The 26,645-nt window shown below is 49.1% G+C and overlaps 1 protein-coding gene across 1 annotated transcript in view; it reads right to left on the reverse strand.

The window, feature by feature from the left end:
• The window catches only part of LOC135913326 (uncharacterized), a 95,723-nt gene extending 70,935 nt beyond the window's left edge, over window positions 1-24,788 (reverse strand). Inside the window, exons 1-3 of the mRNA XM_070521044.1 lie at window positions 24,637-24,788; window positions 13,272-13,604; window positions 8,431-8,608 (exon numbers count right to left, since the gene is read on the reverse strand). Of these exons, the coding sequence (XP_070377145.1) occupies window positions 8,431-8,608; window positions 13,272-13,604; window positions 24,637-24,788 (663 nt within the window). The remainder of the gene's footprint in view (window positions 1-8,430; window positions 8,609-13,271; window positions 13,605-24,636) is intronic.
• Between the last annotated feature and the right edge of the window lie 1,857 nt (window positions 24,789-26,645).

Here is a 26,645-nt window from a genome sequence, read left to right on the forward strand (position 1 = left end):
TGCGGCCTGCCGCCTGCATTGCAAACGATGTGATCCGCTGTGGCACCACCAGTTGGGGCCTGTTATCTGGGATCGGCATAGAAAATGCGTGAGGAAGGCACATGGAATGCCATCGGCTGTGGAAGCCGAAACACCCAGCCCCTACAGGTAGCGCCGTTCGGCCAAGCCAAGCAGCCTAGAGTGCAACTACGGCTGTCACGTTCGCTCCCATTTCAGTCAGCCTGACGCGGCAGTGCGCACTTTTTTCAAGCGAATCTTGTATTGGCGTGGTCTTGCAAAAACCCAGTTGCTCCCAGAGCAGAAGCGGCTGCGGGAAAGGGCGGTTTGATGAGTTCACAGCTGCGCCGGCGCTGGAGCGTGAGTCATTAGCAAACAATACAGCTGCACAGGCGCGCGCTCACGCCGCGCACGCCACCAGAGCCGTTTCGCTTCAGCCTGGAAGGGAAAGGACAGGGAAGGGTTTCGCGCGCACTGCGCCGGCTTCGCTTCCGTTCAGTCTTGGAAAACGGATGGGACGGCCACGCATTGTGCGTTCCCCCGAGGAATGGGCAGCGTTCGACCAGCGTCAACAAAAACTCGCCCATGAAAGGGCTTGCCGTCGGCGCGACGATCCAGCCGTTAGACCCGCCCGAGTCCAGGCAATCTGACGGCAACGAGAAGAGGATCCCGAGATGAGGGAGCGGAAGGTTGAAGCAATCCGGCACCGTTAACTGTAGGTTACTTATCCGTGACGAAGCTCTGGTGCACGCAAGATAAGCTTCGTTTATTCCCATTTTCCGGCAGGGGAAGGGTTGGTCATTTCTTTTTGCTAGCTAGGTTTTTGCTAGCTAGGTTGCGGTTTTTTTTCCGCACGCGTAGAAGAGGTTCGGTGGACCAAGAAATCAATATAATTAAGTCCAGCACTCCGACGTGCACGGCATCGAGTGGCGCTCGCCCGCGCGTCGATAGCGTCGGAGTATAAGCGCTATTGACGCGTTTATAGTCTGACGTTAAGTGTGCGCCTCTTTTCTGTGACGTCAGCACTGCCTAGCGACGTTATGATCAGTTGCGTTCTGTACGTGACAGGGTAAGACGCGCATTGTTCGCACCGAGGAAGCGCAGCGCGTGCCCTCCAAGAGAGACGGAGTGAAGAGAACTCGCTAACACCGAGTGCTCGTTGGTCGACGCGCCTGGACCTACGTGTACGTAGATACGTACGTAGGTACGTAGGTGTACGTGCGCGCGTGCCTTGCGTCTGACGAAGAGCAGCCTGGCGGTGAAGATCGCCTTCGCGAACAGAAACGCGCATGGCGGCGGCAGAAGGAGACCACCGACGGCAAGCGGGCCGCCAACGCCTAGTGTTCCTGTACATGCTCCCGCATATACATGGGACACTATCAACGCCAAGCGTATGCGGGATACCCGTCGGGACCCCGAATACCGTGAGGAGGATAGATTCGGCATTCAATGCTATACACACTTCATTGTACCAGCTATGCGTCATCGGTCATATACAGACTTCACATTTGCTGAAAATCTTTCCAGCATCGTCGTTCAGCCCATGGTTGGCCGACTACCACAGTGACCATAAAGCGACGATCTCTATGGTAACCAAATAACATAAACGACGGGAGAATCACGAAGTCACGTGTACGTGTCTTTATGCGCTCAATACAGCAATCACCATAGTTAAATCAATATAGTCATCATTATACAGAGCTTCGCTGGTCATCCACAGAGTGAAATGGCATTGAATTTTTTTTTGTTATCCAGCGGTCGTTGCCTAGCACACTCGCGTACTGTTTTCTGCGTAGTGAAGGGGAAAGCAACAGAAGCGGAGCTTCCACAGGTGGATTAATGCGCAAGGTATTCCGGCAGCGTTCGACAGCGTCCTTGATTTCTTGGAAGAGAAACTTAATCAGGCATAGATTTCACGTGCGATAGTTGTGCACTTGCACAACTATCGCAGTATATTAAGTCAGAGCTTAACACTCAGTGGAGAATTTTGTTCTTATTCACAGGTGTCAAGATTTTTGTCTTCTCCTTCCCAAGCGTAAAGTAACCAAGATGAAAATGTAACACTTCTTGCAGGAGCGCTCTACTTGTGCGTGCTTTCCCTCCATGGCCTCAGCTTCGCTGGCACAAAGGCGTTTTTTTTTTCCTTTCTTCTAATATTTGTTTGTTTAAAGCTCCTTGGTTTGCAGAGAAAGCTTTCTTTTGCCTGTGCAACAAGTGTTGCTTCCCGTGCTGCGTTGCGCACGGTTGTGACACCGACCGAGCAGTTTCAATGAGGAGCAATGAAAGAAGTAGGGGGTCACCTTGAGAAATCAGCGCTCATTCTCTTCTTTTCTCGTCTCGTGGTTTGGCGTTTTCGTGATAGGTAACTAAGTGCGAAAATTTCTTAACTATAGGAGTATTCACATAACGCCACGAATAGAATTTTTTTTGTTCTATTCACAGCTTCCACTGCGCTGCTGGAGATAAGGTGATTTAGGTCAGAGCTACCCAACCTAGATGTGGCCAACATAGATCTGCGTGTACCACTACTATATGGTGGCCTAGGGCCCTACAACGTAAACCTATTCCGATCAGTTTTTATTCTAATCTCTTGATGTCATATTTACATAACCACCGACGCAAGCATCGGGCGGAAACCTGCAGCGTTGTTTTAAAAGCCCAATCAAACGCGCTTATTGTTTGTAAGATGTCACTTTCTTTTGCTTTCAAAGCAGAAGAAAGGCGTCTGCGATTGGTACACATCTGCTTACTTAGCTTGCGCTGGCTGGTCGAAAATCACGGCGGCGTGCAACGGAACGTTAAAAATGCCCCCAGAACGGTTCCTTAGCAAAGAAGAGTTGGCAGAGTGATGTCGCATACGTGCTGAAAGGTCTAGATAACGTTATACTGCCTTTTTTTTATTATACGCAACTGAATCCATGCTCCCCGGCTGCTGCGTGTAGTACCACAGTGATCTCCGGACAGACATACTCTATTCCTTTCGGAACGGGGCAGTATCCGGCCATTCCGAAAATATTTCAGTTTTCTTCGGCAAATTAATGCGCCTTTAACGCGTGCACGTCACGTTGATGCGGTGAGTTTTCGCCGTTTTGTGACGTCGCGTCACAGACAGGCAAAGTGGGCGCAGCCCGAAAACGTTTGACCAATAGCGATTGGTCAAACGACGCCTTTATCGCTGATGGCGAAAAAGGCGTCGAATCAGGAATTATTATTTTCCTTTCATTCGGTCTAATCATGTTTAATCTGTGTTCACATATCATATAACAATGGGCGTTAACGCCAATTTCGTAACATCGCCTGACAGACAGGCGCAGGGGAGATGGGTCGAAAATTTTTTGACCAATCGTGGAATGCTGGTTGCAGAATTGGAAAAGTTTGGAATAGCTTTACGCTACAGCTTCCCTAGATGACGTTAGTGTATGCCCCCTATATGGGACGCTCTGTACTCGCGACAATGTTGGTTTTGTCGGATACAGCAACTTCTGTCACAAAACATTTTGTCGCTTCACTGCCTGCCTGCCTGCCTGCCTGCCTGCGACGGCAATGAAGGGCTTATGTAAAACAACAAAACTACGTCATCACATAGGGCTGACATCACCATTTTTTTTACATTGGACGCTGCCTGTGCATTTTTCTTTACAGTGATGCTGATAGTGTGAAAAGAATGTTCGGAAACGCTATACGTGTGCCTTCGCGGTGTTCTGAATTAGCTACATCGTGCACCAAGTTATTATTTTTGAAATAATGTGTAACGTTAGTGAGGGGGGGGACAGGACTGTGAATTGTGTGGGTAATAATTATTAATATAGAACGTATAAACCCTCAATTCCTGCCGTGTTAGAGAGTTCTCTGAAAGCCTCAGAGAGTTTCCCCGTTGGCTTGGGTGAACAAGATGCGACAGCGATTCCATACCCTGAGGAAATAAAGGCCATGTTTTAAACTACCAGTAAATAAATGTTTGAAACCTGTAGCGTATTTACAGCTCTTGTAGCAAACTACTTGTTCAATCAATGCACAGCTATCCCCAGCGTATTCTAGGAACAGCGTAAGGAGATTTCTCAATGTTCTGAAACAAATCAACGTGCCAGAAGGCTTCCATTTAAAAGAAATGGGGGTACTTTAAAGGTCGTATGTGGGCCAATTTAAAGCGGGTCCGTTGATTACAACCGTGATGAAAAATTCCTCAAACAAATGCTTGAAACATAAATAACGCTGCGTACCCGCGTCAGTAGAACCATCAGGTTCACTTACTCTACGGCATGAAATTGTCGCACTCTAAATAATGAAAGGTTCCTCCATAGAACAATCAACTACACTCTGAACAAACAGGCCCCAATCAATACGTGCCGCCTTAAGCCACTTCCCTGAGGCTATGGGCCACTTCCCAATTGCTTTTACATTCAGCTGCACTTTTAGGACAAAGGCATTCAACAGAGTTCAGTGGTTCAGATGTTCATTACTATTTCTTGCATCTTGAAGCTTGTTTGGAATGGGCCGTTTTTGTTTTTACGACGATAGAAACCGCCTAAATTTCTACCACGATATTAAGCAATAATAAAATAAATAAAAGCTGCCTGCAAATATTTCAATTTTCTGTAACAAGTCGAACAGCCTTTGCCGTACGATTGGTGTTAGATCAGAGAATACATTATTTGAAGTTGTCGAATATTCGCTTTGGGTCGAACATAAAGGATAGCAACACTTATTAGAGTCCTGCAGGCGAAAAATCAGGGAAGCCCAAGAACAGGACGCCGACACGATCACGAACATGGAAGACTGGTGCGACAACCTCCGTCAACATAAACAACGCCACACAAAGGAAATCGCCAGAACGGAAGAGACACCAGAGGTGGATACCCACTTACTACACCTGTGGGATGCCAAACGGGGCCTTACCCGCCGCTGGAAAGAACAGAAATATAACAGGAAACTGAAGACGCGCATAGCACAAATAACAGCGGAAGCACAAGAATATGCCATGCAACTCGCCTCAGCGAACTGGTATAGAGTCTGTGACTCTTTCGGTGGCACGCTGGACACGGCCAAGACGTGGCACATCCTCAAAGCCATCCTGGACCCCACCAAAACCAAAGGAGAAGGACACAGGGCTCTGGAACGGTTACTACACACCTACCCAGGCAGCCAACAAGACCTCATCGATGCTATCAAGACCAAGTGCTATGGCGATCCCACTCCCACACAATCATGTAGAACACCCTACACAGGACAACCCAACCCACTAATGGACGAACCTATCACCGAAAACGAATTGAGAGCAGTCATCGCAGCCACCACCCGTAATACAGCGGCGGGCACGGACCAAATCACGAATTCGATGATCAGAAACCTGAGCGACAAGTCTATCTCCGCGTTCACGGCCTTCCTCAACGAAGACTGGGAACAAGGTACGGTACCGGCGATGTGGAAACACGCACGAATAATCATGATCCCCAAACCAGGCAAGAAATTGGCAATTGAAAACCTCAGACCGATATCGCTCACGTCCTGCCTCGGCAAGGTGTACGAAAGAATTGTAAACACGAAACTACAGAGACACTTGGAAGATAACAAACACCTGCCGGACACCATGTTCGGTTTCCGCGCAGGCCTGTCCACACAAGATGTGCTACTCCAAGTCAAGGAAGAAGTCCTCAGTAACGTTTCCCGCAGCGGCGAACACGTCCTTCTAGCAATCGACATCAAATGAGCTTTCGACAACGTCAGCCACCAAGGAATCCTAGAAGGGCTGGCCAACACAGACTGCGGCGAGCGAACGTACAAGTATGTTCAGAGCTTCCTGAGCCACCGCCCGGCGGAGCTGAAGATGGGAGAGATCCAGACTCCAGTGTACCACCCTCCCAAAAAGGGCACACCACAAGGTGCTGTCATCTCTCCCGCGCTGTTCAACGTCGCCCTGATCGGTCTTGCAAGCAAACTGCAGGACGTAGCAGGTCTTCGGCACGCAATCTACGCAGACGAGATAACACTCTAAACCACAACAGGGTCCCTCGTTGAAAAAGAACGGCTACAGACTGCAGCAAATCTCATCCAAGATTACGTCAGCCAACGGGGTATACAATGCTCCCCCGAGAAATGTGAGCTCCTACGAGTCTGGCGAGGCTGGGGTAACCAAGTAAAACTCTTGCTTGGGCTAGTTGGTTCATGCTTGAAGTAGGTAAAGGCAAGGTGCAGAAGACCAGGACTTAGGAAGAAGAACACAAACGACAAGACGGGCGCCTGTGTGGGTAACCACACAGTCACCACACAACCACACTGTGTGGGCAACCACACAGTCCCTACATACCCAACAAGAAGAGACGAGGTACGCCTCAACGGGGGCCTCATACGAGAGAAGCCATTGCTGAGGGTGCTGGGCAAGTGGCTGCAGTCCAACCAGCCGACCACACACAACCTTACACCCCTCAAAGCCAGTGTCAAGGCAATTTCACGCATGATCTCCCGCGTAACATCCAAGAACAGAGGCATGAAGGAAAGGGACATCCTCCGACTGGTCAGTAGCCTGGTGGTGAGCAGAATCACATACAGCCTGCCTTACTACCACCTCACACAGTCCGAGATAAAGCAGGCCGACACACTTTTGAGGATGGCTTTGAAGACCGCTCTCCGCCAGCCGATGAGTACATCGACTGAAAAATTATTGGCGCTAGGGTTGCTCAACACCCTCAGCGAACTGACAGAAGCCCATTATGTCTCGCAACAACAGAGACTTGCACGGACTCGCACGGGCCGGCAGGTCCTACAAACCTTGGGGTTCCCAGCAATAACAACACGAACCCAAGAAACCTGCTTGATACCTCGTCACGTCCAGGACGGGTTTCACGTTGCCCCGATACCACTCAACATGGACCCTAACCTACACACCGGCAGGAGGAGAGCAAAGACCCAGTGCACGGAGAAAGCGTTCAGGTTCAATACAGCGGCCCTTTTTACAGACGCCGCCATGTATGGGACGAACAACAAGGGCGCAGTTGCAGTGGCATGCGACCACCGAGGCCGCGTTACCTCCGCGGCATCGACCCGCCCCTGCACGATTACGGAAGCCGAAGAGCTGGCCATCACGTTATTCATCCGCGAGGGCCTACACGTACACCAACCACTGACGATCCTCACGGATTCCCAGCAGGCCTTCCGTAGCTTCCTTAAGGGTAGATTTGGAAGACCTTCTGCACAAGTCCTAGCCGGAATACTCAAGGAGGACTCTGAGGATTTCACCATCCAAACCATCATCTGGATACCGGGCCACAGTGGCATCACGGGCAACCTGCAAGACCACACAGCAGCTCGAGGATTCGTACGTAACCGAGCACTCATCACACCGGCTGCAGAAGACCTGGACCCTGTCGACCTCGAGTATTCAGCCATTGTGAACTACAACAGAGGGCGTCGCTTGCGATATCCACCAACCCATCGAAACATAAAGACAGAAGTTGCCGCTACCTGGCGTAGGCTCCAGACAGGCACTTACACGAACCTACACATATTACATCGGATACACCCCACAGCCGACAGGGACGAATGCCCAGGGTGTGGGGCCACACCAACCCTATACCACATTACGTAGGAGTGCACGCTACACAACATAGAGCACCCAGACACGAACACCACGAGGGAGCAATGGGAGGCACTGCTGTCCAGCTCGGTCCTCGACGACCAGCTCAAGCTGATAAAGAGAGCTGAGAAGATGGCAAGAGCCAGCGGAGCCCCGGACTAAGGGCCCCGACAATCAGCGGTTTTTCTTATTATCTTTTAAAAAAGCATATCTATCTATCTATCTATCTTGCAGGGAAAGAGTCAGATGCAATTTGCGAGTACTCCAAAATAGCCTGTTCCAAAGGAATGGTAACTTTTCTGTACATGAAGCAGTTGCTGAGCTAATGCATGATGTAGCTAACTTGTATTCCATAATTTCTAGTCATTAAATAATAACGTCCCGCCTTTCGACCAACTTCGATTTTATTTTTTAGATTGAGGCAATTTTTTATTTGGACAATCGCACACTTCTTGCATCTATTTAGAACGATGTGCGGTTCAGCAGTATTGTTCTTTTCTAGTTAAGAATGGTGGCGTTCTCTGTATTTCTGTTTCATTACTTCCACTTTGATGGAGTGTACCAGATTCCGTCTTGTTTCTGTTGTTTCTTATTTAAAAGTTGTTCTACTGACCAAAACTACAGTTGGGAAGAGCACTTTGTGCATGAAATAAAGAATACCAGATAATGTTATATTTATCAAGTGGACTTCGGGCAACCTGTATATTTCGCTTCGTTTAGCGATGAGAAAAGATTGAGCATTAGATTCAGTGCTCGAATGTAGCTTTGCGAGAACATACCCATTCAGTTGCATTAGAAATGTGAAAGGCGCCCGAGTAATCTCCACATCCGCCCACATTTTGACACGGAGCGCGTCACCGTACCTGTCCGAGACACTGGAGCAGGAACACGGCCGCCTTGTCGAGTGCGCTCTTGGGAGCCCGGGGCACCGTGCGGCCGAGCAGCGTGCTGATCACCTGGCGGTCGGCGTAGCGTCGGTACTTGAACAGCGGGACATCGTGGCGTCGCTTGCGCACCGATTCCCAGCCGCCGCACACGTGCCTGGGGGACGCCCGCATTGATCGGCCGCGTGCGAAGACTTCGCAGGCACTCGTGAAATACCGAAGCAACCACCGACGATGACCGCAAATGTGAGCCAACAGCCGAACATATTTTTTTAGAAAGCTATTCGCTTTATTCAAGAAATTATGCGATTGAAGGCCCAAATTTGTTGCAGTGTGGGTAGACAGCGTTTGTTGTTCCGTTTCTTAATAGACCCTTTTTCATATTGTCAGCTATAGCTTTTTTTCTGCGAGGCAGTTTGGTTAAGTATTGAGGAGGCTAGTCATTTTCGCAAGCTAGCAGTGCATTGACGCGCAGTTTGCTCGAATTATCGCACGCAGTATATATACGTATAACTCTGATCAAGAAAACTTTCGCAGGACACGAGCCCCAAAGTGCGCAGCCAGGGCTTCGCCTTCAATTGAACGATGACCACTGCAGCCATTAGCAGGGCAAACGTGCCGGGCTGAGCAGCGCACTTCTGAAATAATGGACGGTTTGCGAAAATACTGTTGCGCATGCGCGAATGGATGGATGGATGTTATGAGCGTCCCCTTTGGAACGGGGTGGAGGGTTGCGCCACCAAGCTCTTGCTACTATACTGCTTGATATTCTACCTAGGTTAAACAATGAAAAAAGACACAAAAACACACTATGAACTACCACGCCCAAATTTTCTGATCCCCTATTGCGAACTGTGCTTTTGTACGTCTCCGTCTTTTGTCGGTCCCCTACTTTTCTTCCACCAATCCTCCAGTCGCCTCTTACTAATGTCTATTGCGGACATGTTTGCTTTACCACTGCTCCCTCTGAACCCAAGGGCTTCAAGGAGGCCAGTGGTGCCTAAATCGACCACTGGGTAGACGTCTTCACATTCTAATAAAACATGCCCCGTAGTTTCCCTAGCTTTACCACAGCAAGCACATGCTTCTTCTTCCTTCTTATATCTCGCTTCATAGGTGCGTGTTCTGAGGCATCCTGATCTCGCTTCGAAAAGTAATGAGCTTCCCTTTGAGTTATCATAAATGGTTTCTTTCCTGATTTCGTTTTTTTCTGTTAAGTAGTTACTCATGGCAGGTTTCATTTCCATTGCCGCCACCCATGAGATTAATTCAGCTTCTCTAATTTTCCGCTTGACCTTTGTTGTTGTGTTGTCTACCTTAAAGGCCGCATACTTGCTGGTAAGCTTCCTAGTTCTTTTCCTCCACTGTGAATCAATGTTTTTCCTGTACAGATACCTGAACACTCTCCCAGCCCATTTACTTTCTTCCATATTCCTCAGCCGTTCTTCATACTCAATTTTACTGCGAGCTTCCCTCACTTCAAAACTAGTCCAGCCCATATCACCCTGCACAGCTTCATTTGTAGTCTTCCCGTCAGCGCCCAATGCGAGGCGACACGGTTGTCACGAGCGCCCTCTACATGTTTAGGTACGAGAAGCAGACGAACAACCAACGCAGCCTTAGTGCGCCTTGAGACGCCGACTTGTATTGGTTTTGATCGCGGTATTTTCGTGAAAAGGCGGCTAGTGGTGTTGCGTATTGCGCAAAAATTGCTTCACTGGCATAACGGAGCACGAGTTTATTTCGGTTTCCGTCCGAGAAGAGCTATCTGGAGAGGAAAGCAGCATGGATAACCGACGGCCGGAGATGCCATCACAGCACGCAACTTGCTCGCTCCAAACAGAGCCGGTTCTCATCGCGCTACTCGCGGCTACTGAATCGTCATATGGCAGCGCCGCGAGCTCATTTCGGCCTGCAAGCTTCGAGACGCCCTTAAACGCAGCCGCATTTTGCGGGAAATGTGGAAAGCTCATAATGGACGAGGACGGACAGCGCTTGCGAAAGCGCACTGGTGTCACTCGGTTGTCGCTGACATGTAGTTGTAACAAATATTGTAAAGTGGTGTCGAATGTGCACCTCATATGTCAATCAGCGCCCAGTGCTACGCCACTGAAGTGACCGAAGCACACCATCAAACGCACCACGGGCAGCGCAGAGCGGCCACCATGCGACGGAGCTCGCCTGGTTTGCTCTTTTCTGCCAACGGTGTACAGATATAAATGTATTTTTCATTAAGCCTCTTAATATTCGTGCATACATTAAATATTTCTAAAAAAGCTCTGCGTTCGACTACTTGTAGAAGTTTCTTCGTAACCAGTGACACCCACGGCCAGCGAGCAAGGCCTACCATCTTCGTCGGTGGCAGTTAGTGCATGCAGTCGAGAGAACGGCACGCCATTTGAGACTTTCCCCTATTTACTGTACGCGAGAAAAGGACAGTCGTAATAAGACAAAGAGCTTTGTGAAACTTTGCTTTGTTACAGATGGGTCGTATTAGTACGGTAAACTCTCCTAAGCGGAACATCACGCTCAACCCGCTGACTTTGTCGGCAGCCGCCGATCGCTCGAGCCGGCAGGCCTATAGCTCCGGGTTGTCGAAGCAGCAGCTGACGGCGCTTGCAACGAAAACGCCGCGAGTCAAAAAGCGCTTATTTTCCTGAGCATCAGAGCGTTTGGGCAATTAGGTCGCGGTTAAATTAACGTAGAGTGGGTTCTCTCTATACTTTGTCGCAGCAAAGAGCAAACAAGGTGAGCCACTTTGCACGGTGGTCGCTGTGCGCGGCCAGCCTGCGAAATCAAGTGTTAACACGGAGCGATACATTGGCAGTGTGTTTTGAGGACGTGCACTCCGCTCTCTCTTGAAGGAGTTCATGTCGCCTGCATCAGTCCCGTGCTGGCGTCAGCAACCTCCGAATATACGACATTTTTAACGTAATCTTTCTACAAAGCCGAACCTCGATGAGCCTGTTGAATAATGGCAGTTTTAGAAAGCAGATACTGCCGCACGCGGTCAGTTAATCGTACGCTTCGAGTTGTCGGAGGTCCACGTCAGGTACGAAAACTGCAACGGAGTGACGGCGTCTTCAATTATTCTTGCCGCAGTGAACATACGCGGTTGCCGCGGTAGAGGCGAGGCAGAAGCCGAGAGACGAAACTCGCTTTCTAGCCACACACTCTCGCACGCAGAGCGCTGCAGCTTTGCCTGTTCTGCGCCGAATGGCGCTCACTACTTTGCAAACCGTCCATTGTCTATTTCGTAGTGACCAGGGCCTTTAACCGGCACAAATGTAGTAGCAGTATAGACATCTAGCAGTAGTGTATAAACCATCTGTAGCCGCGGTATTCGCAACTTTCGCCGACTGTAGGTGGCGCCACCACTTATCCAACATGGCTGTCAATCCGATGATAACCTGCGCAGCGACATGGTTGCCTGTGTTGCTTTAGTCTCTGGCCGCCGCCGCTGGCCCACGACAGAATCATTTTGCGTACCCCGCAGCTTCCTTGCGCGAGAGGCATGCGCCTTTCCCGTCGAGGTAATAATCGCAAAAACAGAGCGATAACATCGAAAGGCCATTTTTTATGACCCATGAAAATTGTGTTGCTGCACTTCCTGTTTTACCAATGCTGCTCGAATTTTGCTACAGCTCCGCAACTCGCACATAAATTACGGGGGAATGAGGTCGTTAAATGTTTGAAGTCTTGCGCCCGCTCATATTCCGACTCACCAACCCGTCGTTTGTGAATCCTTGCCCTTTGCGAGAAAGGCCGTAGTTTATTATGATCACCTGGGGCTTCGTTAAGGGGCCGTAAAGACTTTCCAGCTTGCATTATGCATTGCATTTTGAATCCGGAACGTTCCACGGCACTCAGGCGAAATTCGAGCGCATTCGGTGCAGTAAAATTAATGTATTTTATTTTGTTTTATCTCGCTGTAGAACCGCAAACTAGTCTGGCAACATTAAATTGTGATGAAATGAATTGACGTCACCTTAAACGACTCCCTGAAATACCAGAACTCGACCTCATACTCGAAAGCCATACTTTTCTATAGTGCAAACACCGGAAGTGATTGCAGGAGCGTCATGCGCCATGACCGCCATACATCGTGTTGTTTTTACATATGCATTTACATTTTTTCGCGCCAGTGAACGAATTGGGCGCGCTATTCTAAGACGACGCCCCATGCTGGGCCGTTGGGTGTCATAACGGGCGGAGCAAGACGCCCGATGCGATCTCAAATGACCCAGCGGTGGCCCCTCCTTTCTTGGCCTCATACAGCCATAAAATGGCGGTCGCTGCAGGTGGGTGGGAGGGGACTAGAAGCAGTGAATTCAAATTGAAACTTGGTACTTCGAATGTGCGCCGAGAGCGCAGCTTTTTGGGTCTATATTATACTGGGGACTCTTTACTCAGAGTTACAATGACAAAACTGAGAGCTGTCAGACGACTGCCTTATCGCCCCTTTAATGTGCCCCTAAACATATATGCGTCAACATTTCTTGGATGCCATTCACATCGAACTGTGTTCCCCTCGAGATGGAATCGAACCCACGACCTCATTCAGGATCTGCAGGAGCACCGCATAGGCACAAGCCGCCACAGCGGGTCCCCAGGAAACTTACGATTGCGAAGACACCTTCCTCCGCCTGCTGTTTTTATACTCGCAAGTAAATGAGCACAAATGGACTCTGCTTCGAAAACAGGGACACGAAAGTGCTCGTGGCCCAGTTTTATCCGCGTGACGCGGGTGCATATATTGCGCTGGCATCGTCCACAATAAGTCAACAGGCATAATCAGATGCAACGCGCCCGAAACCCACCGGTAGAAGTCGTCGCACGGGTGCACGCTGTGGTTGATGGAGGCGAGCAGGTCTTCCTCGAGCGAGAAGCATCGGGCGCCGCAGCCAGCGCTCCCCAACACTCGGAGCAGGACAGCGGGCGTCACCAGCAGCGAAGCGGACATAAGCGATGCAACGAGGGCCACGAACGCGCCGTAGTGAAGTGCGGACCCGGTGCTCGAAGTGTCCGTGAGTGCTTCTGTCAATAGACGACGCCGGGAGAGCCGGGAGAGCCGGTAGGGCGGGGACACGATCAGGTCCCACGCACAGGTTTGCGTGGTCTCCATTTTCTTCTTCTTCTTCTTCTTCTTCTTCCTTGAAGAATGTAGCCACGAGGGAAGGGGGTGGGGATTGGCCTCCCGGACTCTTGCTTGCTTGCTTGTTTCCCGTATAACAGCGTCGACCCACTATGCGGAATCATCCCAGAGCCCGGCGATTGTAGAGGACAACTCTTAAAGAAATGCGACGTTTAGGTGCACCTTGTTGTAGTCTATACATGGTGAAGCTTTGAAGCCACACTAAAGCTAAAGATATTTGAAATGCAATGGTAAATTAACTTTCCACTACACACAAAGACCATTCTCATTGCAAGAAGCTTGAAAAGCCAGGAAAGAAGAAAAGGGAAACACACGCCTGGTGACACCTTCTTGACCAATTGGAATATCAACCTCGCAGACAGTCACAAATAACAATTCATCAAAGCCATCAACTTCTGAGAAAATCGACCAAATCTGTCTCTCTAACAGAGATGGGATGGAAAATCAAGATTTAGATATGGACCCCCGATCTCTTAAACGTACAAGGTCGTCGACTGAAAAAAATCTAGCTCTGCCACCACCTCCAAGGCGAAAAAGTACGTTAGAGAGATTCCGACTAAGTAGGACTTCTTAAAAGGGGGCGTTTTAGACCAAGCAGTCTCTGCTGCTCGGATTTGTTCACCATAGGAACTTTAAAAGTAATTCAGTGGAACTGTCGTTCCACACTTTCCGCTGCAACAGGTTTATTGTATCTTATTTCTACATATTCTCCAGATATTATTATTTTACAGGAAACTTGGCTTGTTGCTGGTCAGACTTTTCATCTAAAAAATTTCCGATGCTTTCGATTGGATCGCCTATCCCGAGGCGGTGGTTTAGTTTTGTTTGTCTCATCAAAAATCTGCCATAGAGCTACTATAACATACCAGATAATGTCCCAAGAGTCTGAAATCTTAGCACTGGATATAATACTTCCTGGTTGCACACATTTTTCTATACTTAACACGTACTTCCCCGCTGGAGTGCAAGATACCCGTTATCTAGATACCTCTATTGCTCGCAGCCCGAAGAACATGGTACTGGTGGTAGATTTCAATTCTAATCATGTATCGTGGGGTTTCCGAACGGACACTTGCGGCAAATGCTTGTGGGATTAGGTCTTAACGAATCATTTCTCTTGCTTAAAATTCGAGAGCTCATACTTTCGTTCAGGGTCAGTCGCGATCTGCCCTAGATCTTACGTTTGCTATGTCCGTCACCTCCTGGAAGACTGTAGATTTCGAAACTAACAGTGATAACCTCTCTATAATTTTTGAACTGCTTACCCCTTTAACTAGTTTAGATAGTAATGTGCGCACTTTTGTTAATTACGAAAAAATTTTAAATGCGATAAAATCAGCATTACACGCTGAGGAGGGCATGAAGAGGAATAATAAAGCAATGAGCCTATGTTCAATTTTGAAATCGTCATCAAAACAGGATAAATTTGTTGTGCAATCTACTAAGGGTGGATAATATTGTCCCTGATGGAATTCTGACTGCGAGCGAGATTTTAGACGTAGAAAACCTGCGTAGAAAAGCTTTTATACAGCCAAAGTCAAATAATTGGGTTGATTATACATATATAGCTACTACATCTAAACGAACAATCTCAAAAGCTAAGGAGGATTATGGTTCCAAGCTCTAAACATACCTTTCGAAGTCTTCGAAAAAGGCCCTGCTTAAATTTCTTCGATCTCGAAAAGTTATACCGGCGCCCGTGAATTACGATTCTGTCGTTCTATCAACAAAAGAAGTATCGGAATCACTTGAGGAAATTGCTCAAGGACTTCCGCGACGTTTCAAACATAAATGACCTTTATGCCTAAAGAAACCTCCCTTGGGAGACGACTTTGAAACAGTAACAGCGACAGAGCTTGAAGGCATTATTAGTTCTTTACCGGCGTCAGCCCCGAGTCCAGATGGAATTACAACAGGAATGACAAAAGCTTTATTCGATTATGTGCCTCAGGCCCTCCTAAACATAATAAATTTCTCTCTCAAGAATTCATGGGTTCCAAGAGAGTGGAGAATAGGTAAATTATTCCACTATTAAAGAAGAAATCAGCTGGACTTGACTTAGACAGCATAAAACCAATTTCTATTATTTCTAATGCCCTCAAAAAATAAGAAGGGGTTCTTCACGGCCATATAACACATTTTATGCAGGATGATACCCTTCTCAGTACTTGCCAGATTGGATTTCGTCCCTGCCACTCCATATGGTGCGCCCATGTAGATTTAGAGAGCCGCATTAAACTTGCTCGCCGCAAACGAGAGTACGTAGCTTTGGTGACGCTAGATGTATCAAAAGCACACGACTCTGTAGAACATTGCATTCTATTCGATAAGCTTCAGTCTACGAATTTCCCAAAATATATAACGGCTTGGATCTATGAATTTATAAGAGATAGAGAGTGTTATTCTTACCAACACGGTATTTCGACGACCAAACACAAGCAGACAAGAGGTGTACCACAGGGTTGCGTTCTATCCCCTATATTATTTAACATTTTGCTAAGCACAATTCCTTTGACACCGGAAGTACATGTTTGTGTTTATGCGAATCATATCGCATTTTTTACATCCGCAAATAATATGCATTCACTACACCAGTCGTTGCAGAATTAGGAATGCTGGAGGGATTAGAGGGAGGGGGGCTAGAGTGGTTATGTATCTCGTTAAATATTAGCAAAAGTGAGGTATTAGTATTCCCGTGGACTGCTCAGATCTTTACAATACCGGCAGGAAATCAGTCCTCAAGTTGACGAAGTCAAGTACCTTGGTGTCATTTACGATGGCAAACTCATCTGACGCAGTCACATTGAACATATTAAAACAAAAGCTGAACTAGCCGTAGCTATGCTCCGCCGGCTCAGCCACCATCGCTCTGGACTACGCAGAGATACCTTACTGATGATCTATAAGATGTATGTTCGGTCCATATTAGAATTCGGCTGCGTAATGTTTTCCGGTGGCCCCGCCTACAAAATTAAACCTTTCATGTTTTTAGAAAAAGAAGCTCTACGGTCATGCCTTGGGCTACTTAGATTTGTTGCCAATGCTGTTTTATATCAGGAAGCTCACATACCCACCCTAGATTGCAGATTCCGCATACTTAAGGTTCAGACATTTTTAAAAATGTACGACTTTTTAAAAAGACGTATGCAATATGCATTTATCACTGAACCGTCTGAGTTTTTTCAAGTATCGTGGTCGAGATTCAACAGTCGTCAGTTAATATTCGTACAAGAACACTTACGAAAATTGGATGTGTCCATACGCCAAGTTTACCATTCAAATGATGCCTTAACAAACCTCAAAATTCAGTTCGAGGACATATTTCCAAATCATTCTAAACTATTACCAAGGCGAGATGTAATTAAAATCTTACACGGCCACCAACACTACCTGACCACTGACAATGTAATAGCTACTGACGCTTCTGTGTGCCATGAGAAGGCAGGAGTAGGGATCTTCTCTGAATCTATTAAATGGTCTTACTCTCTTCGCCTTCCCGACTTCACACATATATTTCAGGCATATTTATTAGCGATTACATTAGCATTACGAAAACTCCCCCAAAATGACCCATCAGCTGGTATTGTGACCGACTCGCTATCTGTATGTACAGCGCTAACTGTATCTTTAAATTCAACAATTTAAAGAACCTTTCGTTCGATAGTACCTCCGTACTTAGGGAAAGTATGTTTGCTTTGGGTACCGAGACATCATGGGTTGCACTTGAAATGAAATGGCTCATTCACTAGCACGAGCATCCCTGAACTGCCCTATCATATCTGCTTTGCCGACATCAGCTTATGTCATCGCAGCTAGATACAAAAATTTCGTTACATCTCAAAACCCTGCAATATCCATGCTAACACCATCTTCTGAATTCCACCATCTTGGCGTCCCAGGGAATATTAATTGTTGTCCTTTAAGGCAATCGGGACAGTGACAGTGACAAGAACTTTATTAAGAGTGTCCTGAGGAACTCGATTGGGGGGACCGAAGGCTCCCCGATCAAGTTGGTGGATCCGCGCACGACGGTACAGAGAGGTGGTGACTCTCCGCGACGTCGCGGGCCCTCTGGACGGCCTGTAGTTGGTTTGTGAAATCCGAGCACATCAGCAAGGCGTCCCACTTGGACTTGTTATGAAAGTCGGAGCCCGCGTTGTACGGGCACAGCCAGAGCATGTGGTCGAAGGAGCAGCACGCGTGACCGCATTTGGAGCACGATTGCGGGAAGTTCGGGTCTATCCAACTCAGCGCTCTAGGGGTGAGTTAGGATCTCGTCTGCAAAAGTCTGAAAGTAACAGCCTGAGCCCTGTTCAGTCTCGGGCTGGGGGGAGGGAATTTTCTCCTGCTTTGTCTGTAATGTGATGTAAGTTCATGAAAGGTCGTAAGATTATCTTTGAAGGGGCAATCCTGCGGGAGAGCCGGACCGTTATCTCGGGCGTGGTTCGTGAATTCACGCGCCAGGCAGTTGGCCCGCTCGTTAGGGTTGCAACCCGCTTGGTTAGTTACATCGTTCATGTGCGCCGGGAACCACGCTAATGTATGACCTCCAATGTGTTCTCGCGTAGTAATACGAAAGGATCTGTTGGCGATGTCGGCTGCGTGTTTACAAACTAGAGCAGACGAGAAAGCCCTAACCGCCGTGCGCGAGTCGGAGAAAATGGTCGCCGGGCCTTTTGCGGCTTGAAGAGCCAAGGCTATCGCGGTTTCCTCCGCCTCATTCGCGTGTTTAGCGTAAATTGATGCGGCGCTGATAAGTGTTCCGCGCGCGTCAACGACCGTGATTGCAAACCTGTCTTCGCTGCCATATTTGGCGGCGTCGACGAAGAATGCGTCTGCCCCGTAAGGATCGATTCGTCGAAGGATGGTTCTAGCCCTCGCTCTTCTGCGACCTTCGTTATATATTGGGTGGATGTTCCTCGGCACAAGCTCAACCTTTATACCTTCACGGGCTAATTTAGACAGGGGGTGGCTGTCGAGCGGTGCCTGTATAGGGAGTTGACCAGCTTCATCGAGAATTTCGATTCCCAGCTTAGTTGACGAAAGCCTGGAGATCTGTGCAATAAACTATGCTTCAATTAATTCGTCTGTGGTATTGTGAATTTCGAGTTGCAGTAGTTTTACTGTGCTAGCGGATTGTGGGATACCGAGTATTCTTTTGATGCCGGACCTGATGAGCGTGTCGAGTTTGTTCTTTTCAATTTTGCTCCATTTGAGGTACGGTGCTGTGTAGGTAATGTGACTGATGAAGAAAGCTTGGAAGACCCTGAGTAGGTTGTCCTCCTTGAGTCCCCCCCCCCCTTTTGTTTGCGATTCTAGTTATGAGTTTTATGTTTTTCGCCTGCGCACCCAGCTTGTTTAGAGCTTCTGCATTACAGCCTTTGACGTTGATTAGAAGTCCTAAAATTTTGATGGAGTTCGCCCTCGGAATGGGGTGCCCTTCTCGTGTTGTAATTTTGACTGGCAGTGTTTCCAGAGGCTCGAGGTTCCTAACGCCCTGCCTCGACTGTCTGTAGAGAAGGAGTTCGGATTTGGTCAGTGACAGCTTGAGACCTGTGCTTGTAAGAAATTCTTCCGTTACATCTATGGTCGCCTGGAGAGATTGCTCTAGATCGGCCAGAGATCCCCCCGGGGACCAGAATGTAATATCGTCTGCATAGATTGCGGGGCCTATTTTTGGGAGTGCGGCCAGCCTTTCGGATAGTTTATGCATGGCGATATTAAATAGCAGCGGGGATAGGACCGAGCCCTGAGGGGTTCCGCAGTTGCCCAGTTCGTAAGGACCGCCCGAGATCGTGCCCAGTCGAAGGAACGCTTTCCTTTCCGATAGGAACGAGAGAGTGAAATTAAAGAATTTCCGCCCTAGGTTCAGATTGGAAATTTCGGTCAAGATGTGTTCATGAGCCACCCTATCAAACGCCTTAGCGACGTCGAGTGCAATGATACCTCGTACGTCCCGCGTCTCGTTATCGAATATAGATCTTTTCGGGAGGAGCATTGCGTCCTGTGTGGAGAGTCCCTTTCTAAAACCTATTAGATTATGCGTGAATAGTTCGTGGTTTTCTACGTGTTCGATGATTCGATTGTGCACTGCATGTTCTGCCACTTTGCAAATGCACGAGGTTAGAGAGATGGGACGCAGGTTATTTATGTGCGGAGGTTTCCCCGGTTTGGAGATGAGCTTGGCGGTGCGCCATTCCGACGGGACCTGCCCCGAGCTCCACACCTCGTTTATCTCTGCCGTTAGGATTTCGATGGCCTTGTCGTCCAGGTTCTGGAGGAGCTTGTTGGTGACCCCGTCTGGCCCCGGGGCCGATCTTCCATTTAGGTTGAAGAGTACGTCTCTGATTTCTGAAATCGCGAAAGGTTCGTCTAATTCTGGCCTGTGTATCCCCGTGTACATCGCTCTCGTGCTTATGCCTTGCGAATCTCCTTCCTTGACGGGCAGGTAAGTTCGCGCCAGGTCGTCGACAATTACATCGTTTGTGAGGCCCGAGGTGACCTGTTTATGTATGACCATATCGACGGCAAGATTTAGCGCATTTCGGGACTGTTTATCGTTTAGGAGGCTTTTAAGCAGATTCCACTTGCTACCTCTTCTCATGCGACCGTCCGTTTCGTTGCACGTTTCGTCCCACTGTTGCAGGGCCAGTTGCTTGGAATAGCACTCTATTTCCTTGTTTAGGGATGTTAGTTTTGCTCGCAGTCGGCGATTCAATTTCTGTATTTTCCACCTCTCTCTAAGAGCGTGTTTAGCCTCCAGGAGATGCGCTAACTGCGAGTCCATTTTGGGGACCTCCAGTTCTGTGCTAATTTCTTTGGTCGCGTTTCTGACGGCCTGTTTAAGATTGGTAATTAGTTCTTTGTAGGATTCGCTTGATGGGGCGGTTTCGGCTCGAATTTTCCGGAAAAGATCCCAATCGACGTATTCGTATTTGACAGGAGGTTTGGGTTTGGCCCGCACCGCGATATCGAGAACGTAGTGGTCACTACCCAAGTCCTCTTGGAGATTATCCCACGTGCCCTCGATATTTCGGAAGAATGTGAGGTCTGGCGTTGTGTCTCGACTGACCAAATTACCCCTTCTAGTGGGAAACCTAGGATCTGTAACAAGCGTGAGGTTAAAATAGGCTGCACATCCGGCTAAGTTAGTGCCCTTCTTGCTGTTAAACCCGTATCCCCATTCCGTGATAGCGTTGAAGTGCCCCGCAATTAAGAGGGGCGCGTCTCTGGCTGCCCTGATTGCGGAATGGAATAGTGCATTAAAGGCCTTGTTCTTATCTGCAGGCGAACTGTAGACGTTAAGAATAAAGACATTCGCGTTGCTCGATCTACTGGGCACGAGCTCGATCAGTTGTGCTTCTAGTCCGGTACGATATTTTGGAACGGTGTGCTCCACAAAAGAAACGCTCTTTTTAACTAAGGCGGTGATGCCTCTACCCGTTTCGCCTTTGTACGCTACTGCACGATACCCCGACAGAGTAATCTCCCTCTCCGCGAGCGTCTCCTGCAGTAAAATGACTTGTGGCTTGACTGTCACCGATCTGACGAGCTGACCTAACGGAGCCTCACGCCTCTGGAAGTTAGCGCAATTCCACTGCCAAATTTTAACGGTATTGTTATTTGTGATAGCCATCTTGTTTACTGTGAAATTTTAGAAACCTTTGGCGCCCCCGTCGGGATTTGATCCGGTCGGGAGCGGTTCAGTAGGTGTTGTTTGTCTACTTTTGGGTTGAGCCCTAAGTCTTTCTAATAGCGTTACTCTCGACTCTATGGCCGAGAACATTACCATAATCCTACTGAGGGTCTTTTCCAGTTTACCCTCGTTTTTGACGGGGGAAGCCGAGACGGCGGACGGGGTCTCATTGACCTCGGTTATGTCACCCTCTTCTTCCTCCTCTGTGTCGCTAAAAGGTTCCGGGTTGGGCGCCTTGCGTTTCGACTGCCCGGCTAATGGGCCTGGGTTACTGTTGCTAACCTCATGCCGGTTTATAAGTTGTCCTTTCATGCTGTTAAAAGATTCCTTAAGCTCTGCGAGCTCGCGTCTAAGTTCCCTATTTTCTGCTTCGAGCGCTTGGATACGGGGATCGATCCTATGCTCTGGCTGTGCCTCACCTGTCGTTTCTTTGCTTGATGCGTTCTTCTTCCCAGACGGCTGTGTCGCTCCCTTGACCTTGTCAGCCCACCTGGCCCGCTTGACGAACTGGGAGCGAGACCGGGATCTCGATCTGGAGGAGCCTTGCCTCGGTTTGGGCTCTCTCCTTCTCGAGCGTGAGCGCCCTCTGGATAGAGATCGGGTACCTAGGATGGAACCTCCGGCGACATCTCGTCGGCTGCACCAGCTGCGCGGAGGCAACTGCGAGTTTTTTTTTTTTTTTTACAAAATCGAGATGTCGTATGCTCCTCTAAATTTTTACTTACACAGGTCTGGTCTCACTATGTCCCCTCTATGTTCATTTTGCAGTGCGCCAGAAACTATCGAACATTATTTTCTCTCGTGCCGCCGCTTTCTAAGACAAAGAAAACTATTAGAATGCTTATTTACAAAACTTGGCCTATCGATAACCTCGCCAAGCATTTTTTTTTGGGGGGGGGGGGGGGCGGGGCGACTTCACTGGAATCTAGCCACAGGGGTGCCTTTCTTGCAGTTTACAATTTTATTAGAGAGACAAAACGAGTACCTTGCTCAATTTCTAAAATTATCCATAATTTCTATAATTTCATTAATTTACGTTCACTTATTTTATCAAAATGCTTAACCATATTTTCATTACACTTATAACCTACAGTTCTATCGTCCCACGCACCACTATTCAAATATAGTTTCGCTTTACTTCTAACCATACGGAAAACCCATTGCTTCTTGGCCAATACCCGTATTGGGTATGCGCAGTGGTGCATACCCATATTGGGTATGTGCCACTGTTGAGGACACAAGACAAGACAAGACATTCCCGAGAGAGCTTGCATGACGTCACTGATTTTCACTGCATTTACTCGAATCTGATTATTTTCTTTTTCATAAAAGTCGACTACATTCTATTCTAAAAGACCCACAGACAGAACATAGAGCGTTTCGAGAACTTTTACTGAGCCACAGTGGGCACAGAAGGACAGTGAGAACAAAGCTGTAATAATTCGAATAAATTAGAAAGACTTTTTTCTTCACCCAAGGTGTGCGGCCTCCTCAGTCTAGGCAGTCATTGGCATTTGATGCTTCCTTGGCCTGTTTCACCAGCTTTAGCTGGCCCTCCAAGTCCGCGGCTACGAGCATGGACTCCCGAGATTCTTAGCTGTTTTCTTCTGTGATGTTGTTTTCGGTTCTTGATTCAGCTTTTTGATTTTGGTGTTCAGCAAGCTTAGGGCACCCCAAAGCAACTCCAAAAAGCTACACTGGCATGTACATTGATGCAATATATGCCTCCAGCACGTGGTGAATAATATTGTCCATTCTGGAAGATGGGAGATTGTCTGTACTGTTCGGCATTAGCAATGTTGACCCGTAAGTCGTTTTCATACGATCCATGCATTTTCGACCTCCTGTATACCCACGCTGACGTTCGTTACAATGAGTGGCATGGCCTTGTTCTTTTCACTCTCCGTATGACAGGGAATGACCGCATCTGGTACAAAGTGGAAAGCGTGGGAAACGGGACGAGTACCAGAGGTCTGGAAAGAAGCCTCGGTCATACCAATGCCGAAACCCGGTAAACCACTTGCGGCGGAGAACATGTGGCCAATTTCGCTAACCTCATGCGTAGGCAAGACGGTGGAACATGCCATACATAAGCGAGTATCGCGGTACATAGAGAGAGAGAGGGCCTCTTCCCACATCACATTGTGGGCTTCAGACTGGGCCTCTTCACACAGGACGTAATGTTACTACTCAAAAAGCATGTAATCGACGGCATGATCAGAGACACCAGGGGCATACTGGCCCTTGACCTAACAAAAGCGTCCGACACTTTCAAACACCGATTTCTAATGGAAACGATCTCGGTGATAGGGCTCGGCCGGGAATTCCACTCTTACATAGGCTCCTTCGTCAGAGGCAGGAAGGCCGCGATCAAAATAGGACAGACCACGTCCGATTGGTACACGCTGGGCTCGAGGGGCACCCCACAAGGGGCGGTGCTCTCCCCACTATTATTCAATCTAGCAACGAAAGGGCTCTCGGACCGGCTGACGAGAGTGACCAACGTCATCACGCCCTGTACGCAGACGACATTACGATGTGGTGTCCGAGAGGGTCCGACGAAGAAGTCGAGCGGGCTTTTCAAGAGGCGCTGGACATCACGGAAGAGTACCTGAAGGAAACGGGACTGCATCTGTCACCCAGCAAATCGGAACTGTTGCTGTACAGGTTCTCGAAACAAGGCATGAGGAATTTGACGCCGATCGAACAAATACCGATCAAATTACACATGAGTGCCGGCCAGCCGATCCCCAGAATGGACACTTTAAGAATCCTGGGGCTGCTAATTGAGGCTAAAGGCGGCAACACCCAAACGGTCATGATACTCACGTCCAAAACGGAGAGCATGCTCCGGTTGATCCTCAGGGTGACGAACCGCAGGGGAGGGCTCAGCGAGAGCAGTCTCATCAGACTTTGCCACGCCTTCCTGATGAGTCACGTAAATTACGTAGCCTCGGCGCTAAAATGGACCAAGAGAGACACGGCCAAGATAGAGACACTGATGTGCAAGGGCATCAGAAGGGTGCTAGGTTTTCCGATCACTACAAGCACAGAGGGGCTCGATAGGTTAGGGGTCCACAATTCACTAGCGGAAATCATAGAAGCACAGACCAAGGCACAGGTCGTCAGGCTGTCGACCACCAGGGCCGGCCGACGCATGCTAGAAGAAGCAGGGATAAATGCAGAGGCAGAGTGCAACGCACGCAAGGTCGCACTCAGCGCGGCGGTCAGGGGCACTTTCAAAGTAGAACTGCTTAAGAGAAACGTCCACCCACAATTCAACGAGGGGGGCCGAACGGCGAGGGCCCGAGCACTGCTGAAATCGGCCGCCAACTGCCCGGGACAGGCGGCATTTTTAGACGCGGCCCAGTACGGGTGCAGCGACCGGTACGCGGCCGTCTCGATACGCTGGGATGATACGATCATAAACACAGCACCGGTCAAGGGGGTAACGTCCGAGGTGGCCGAACAGGTGGCAATAGCCATGGCAATGAGGGGAACTAGGGTGGTTGCTTGGGCTAGTTGGTAATTCATGATCAAGAATAACGTACAGCGCAAAGGACAAGGACAGCGATAGACGACATACACAGCGCTGACTTCCAACAAGCTTTTATTGCGTTGCCACATCGTGTGTATATATACAAGAAGAGGCATGCGCAGAAAATGTACGACAGTCACTGGGGGTGTCCTAGCAGCAAGTCATTGAACTAAGAACACGGTCACCTGGTCACATGAAACATGGTCACCATGGTGCTTAATTTGTAATTTTTATTTTTTCAGGTGACCATGTTCTTAGTTCAATGACTTGCTGTTTGGACACCCCCTGTGACTGTCGTACATTTTCTGCGCATGCCTCTTCTTGTATATATACACACGATGTGGCAACGCAATAAAATCTTGTTGGAAGTCAGCGCTGTGTATGTCGTCTATCGCTGTCCTTGTCCTTTGCGCTGTACGTTATTTTTGGCAATGAGGGACCCCGAACATCCTTATGTGTACACAGATTCGCGATCGGCGGCCAGAGCATTCGCATCGGGCTCGATATCACGGGAGGCGGCGGCCGTCCTCGGCAACGAGGGAGCCGCGGTTCATCACATCGTCAAATGGTTTCCAGCCCGCATGGGGGCCGACGTGCACCCCGACGTTCCCAACGCCAACGAGCTGGCGCACGGACGCGCGCGAGGACTCATGCACCGCGGCGATCGTGGCGAGCGAAGTGGCGGGGAGGGAGGAGAGCACCGAGACCCGCTACTCACCTTCAACAAAATAACAACGCACTATCAGCTGTCGAGGAGGACCTTCCCGCTCCCCCACGCTAAACGTACCAGACCACAGTCGTCTATATTCAGAATGCTTCAGACAGGGTCGTTCCCCTCGAGAGGCAGACTGAGCCTTTATTCACCAGAAGTAGAGCCGCATTGTCCGGATTGTGGCGAATCGTATTGCTCGCTAGCGCACAAGCACTGGCAATGCTCCGTGTTAAGCGTCACGGTGTTCAGTAAAGAAGACGACTGGGGGGACGCCCTGCGAAGCTACGACGACCAGACCCAGCTCCGGGCCGTCCAGAGGGCTCACGAAAGGGCGGAGGCTCACGGGCTTCCCGTCCCAACGTGGGTGCGGCCCGCGACCCCTGCCGACCACTAAACAAAGAGTGGGTGGGGAGGGGTTCCTCAGGACTCAATAAAGTTATTTCCTCCTCCTCTGCAAGGCTGAGAATATTTGAATCTCCCTTTAGCTCGTATTATTGCAATAGCATTTACGTCGACACTGCAAGCGCATTTCAGCCGTCAGCGCGACCGCGAGGCCCCATTAAAGTCCGAGGGCGGTAAAATCTTCGCCGCGCGTCGTATGCTGTATGTGGGATTGAAAGGATGCGTCGCTCAGCCAGGGACCGCGGCTCCATCTCCCGCACGCAAGGGAGGATAGCGGGGAGGCAGCACACCGTCTTCCGCAGCGCGGAAGATGGTGTACCCCCTCCCCCCCTCCCCTCCGGTGTCGGGGGGAGGGGCTAGTTCAATACCGGGCAGCCACGCGCACTTGCCAGGGCCGCAGCATCATGAAAGCCATCTGCGACGGGGACAGAGTCCACCGTGCGCTGCTTGCGAGGCTTAGTTCACCTTCACGCGAGATGTAACAGGATGGTCAGTTCGCTCGCTGCTGCTGCTGCACTTCCTCACTCCAGCGTTTTGAAAGCGAGTTTCCGCTGTCATCGAGTGAGATGTGTTCATTTCTGCTTATGCACGTGTGACACCATGCTTGGTAATTTGGTTAGTATGGCTATGTTTACAAGCTTATGTGGCCGATAAAGGTACTATCATTACTTCGTATAGCTGCCCACTAATT

This window comes from Dermacentor albipictus, chromosome 6, assembly GCF_038994185.2.
Source record: "Dermacentor albipictus isolate Rhodes 1998 colony chromosome 6, USDA_Dalb.pri_finalv2, whole genome shotgun sequence".
Classification (NCBI taxonomy): domain Eukaryota; kingdom Metazoa; phylum Arthropoda; class Arachnida; order Ixodida; family Ixodidae; genus Dermacentor; species Dermacentor albipictus.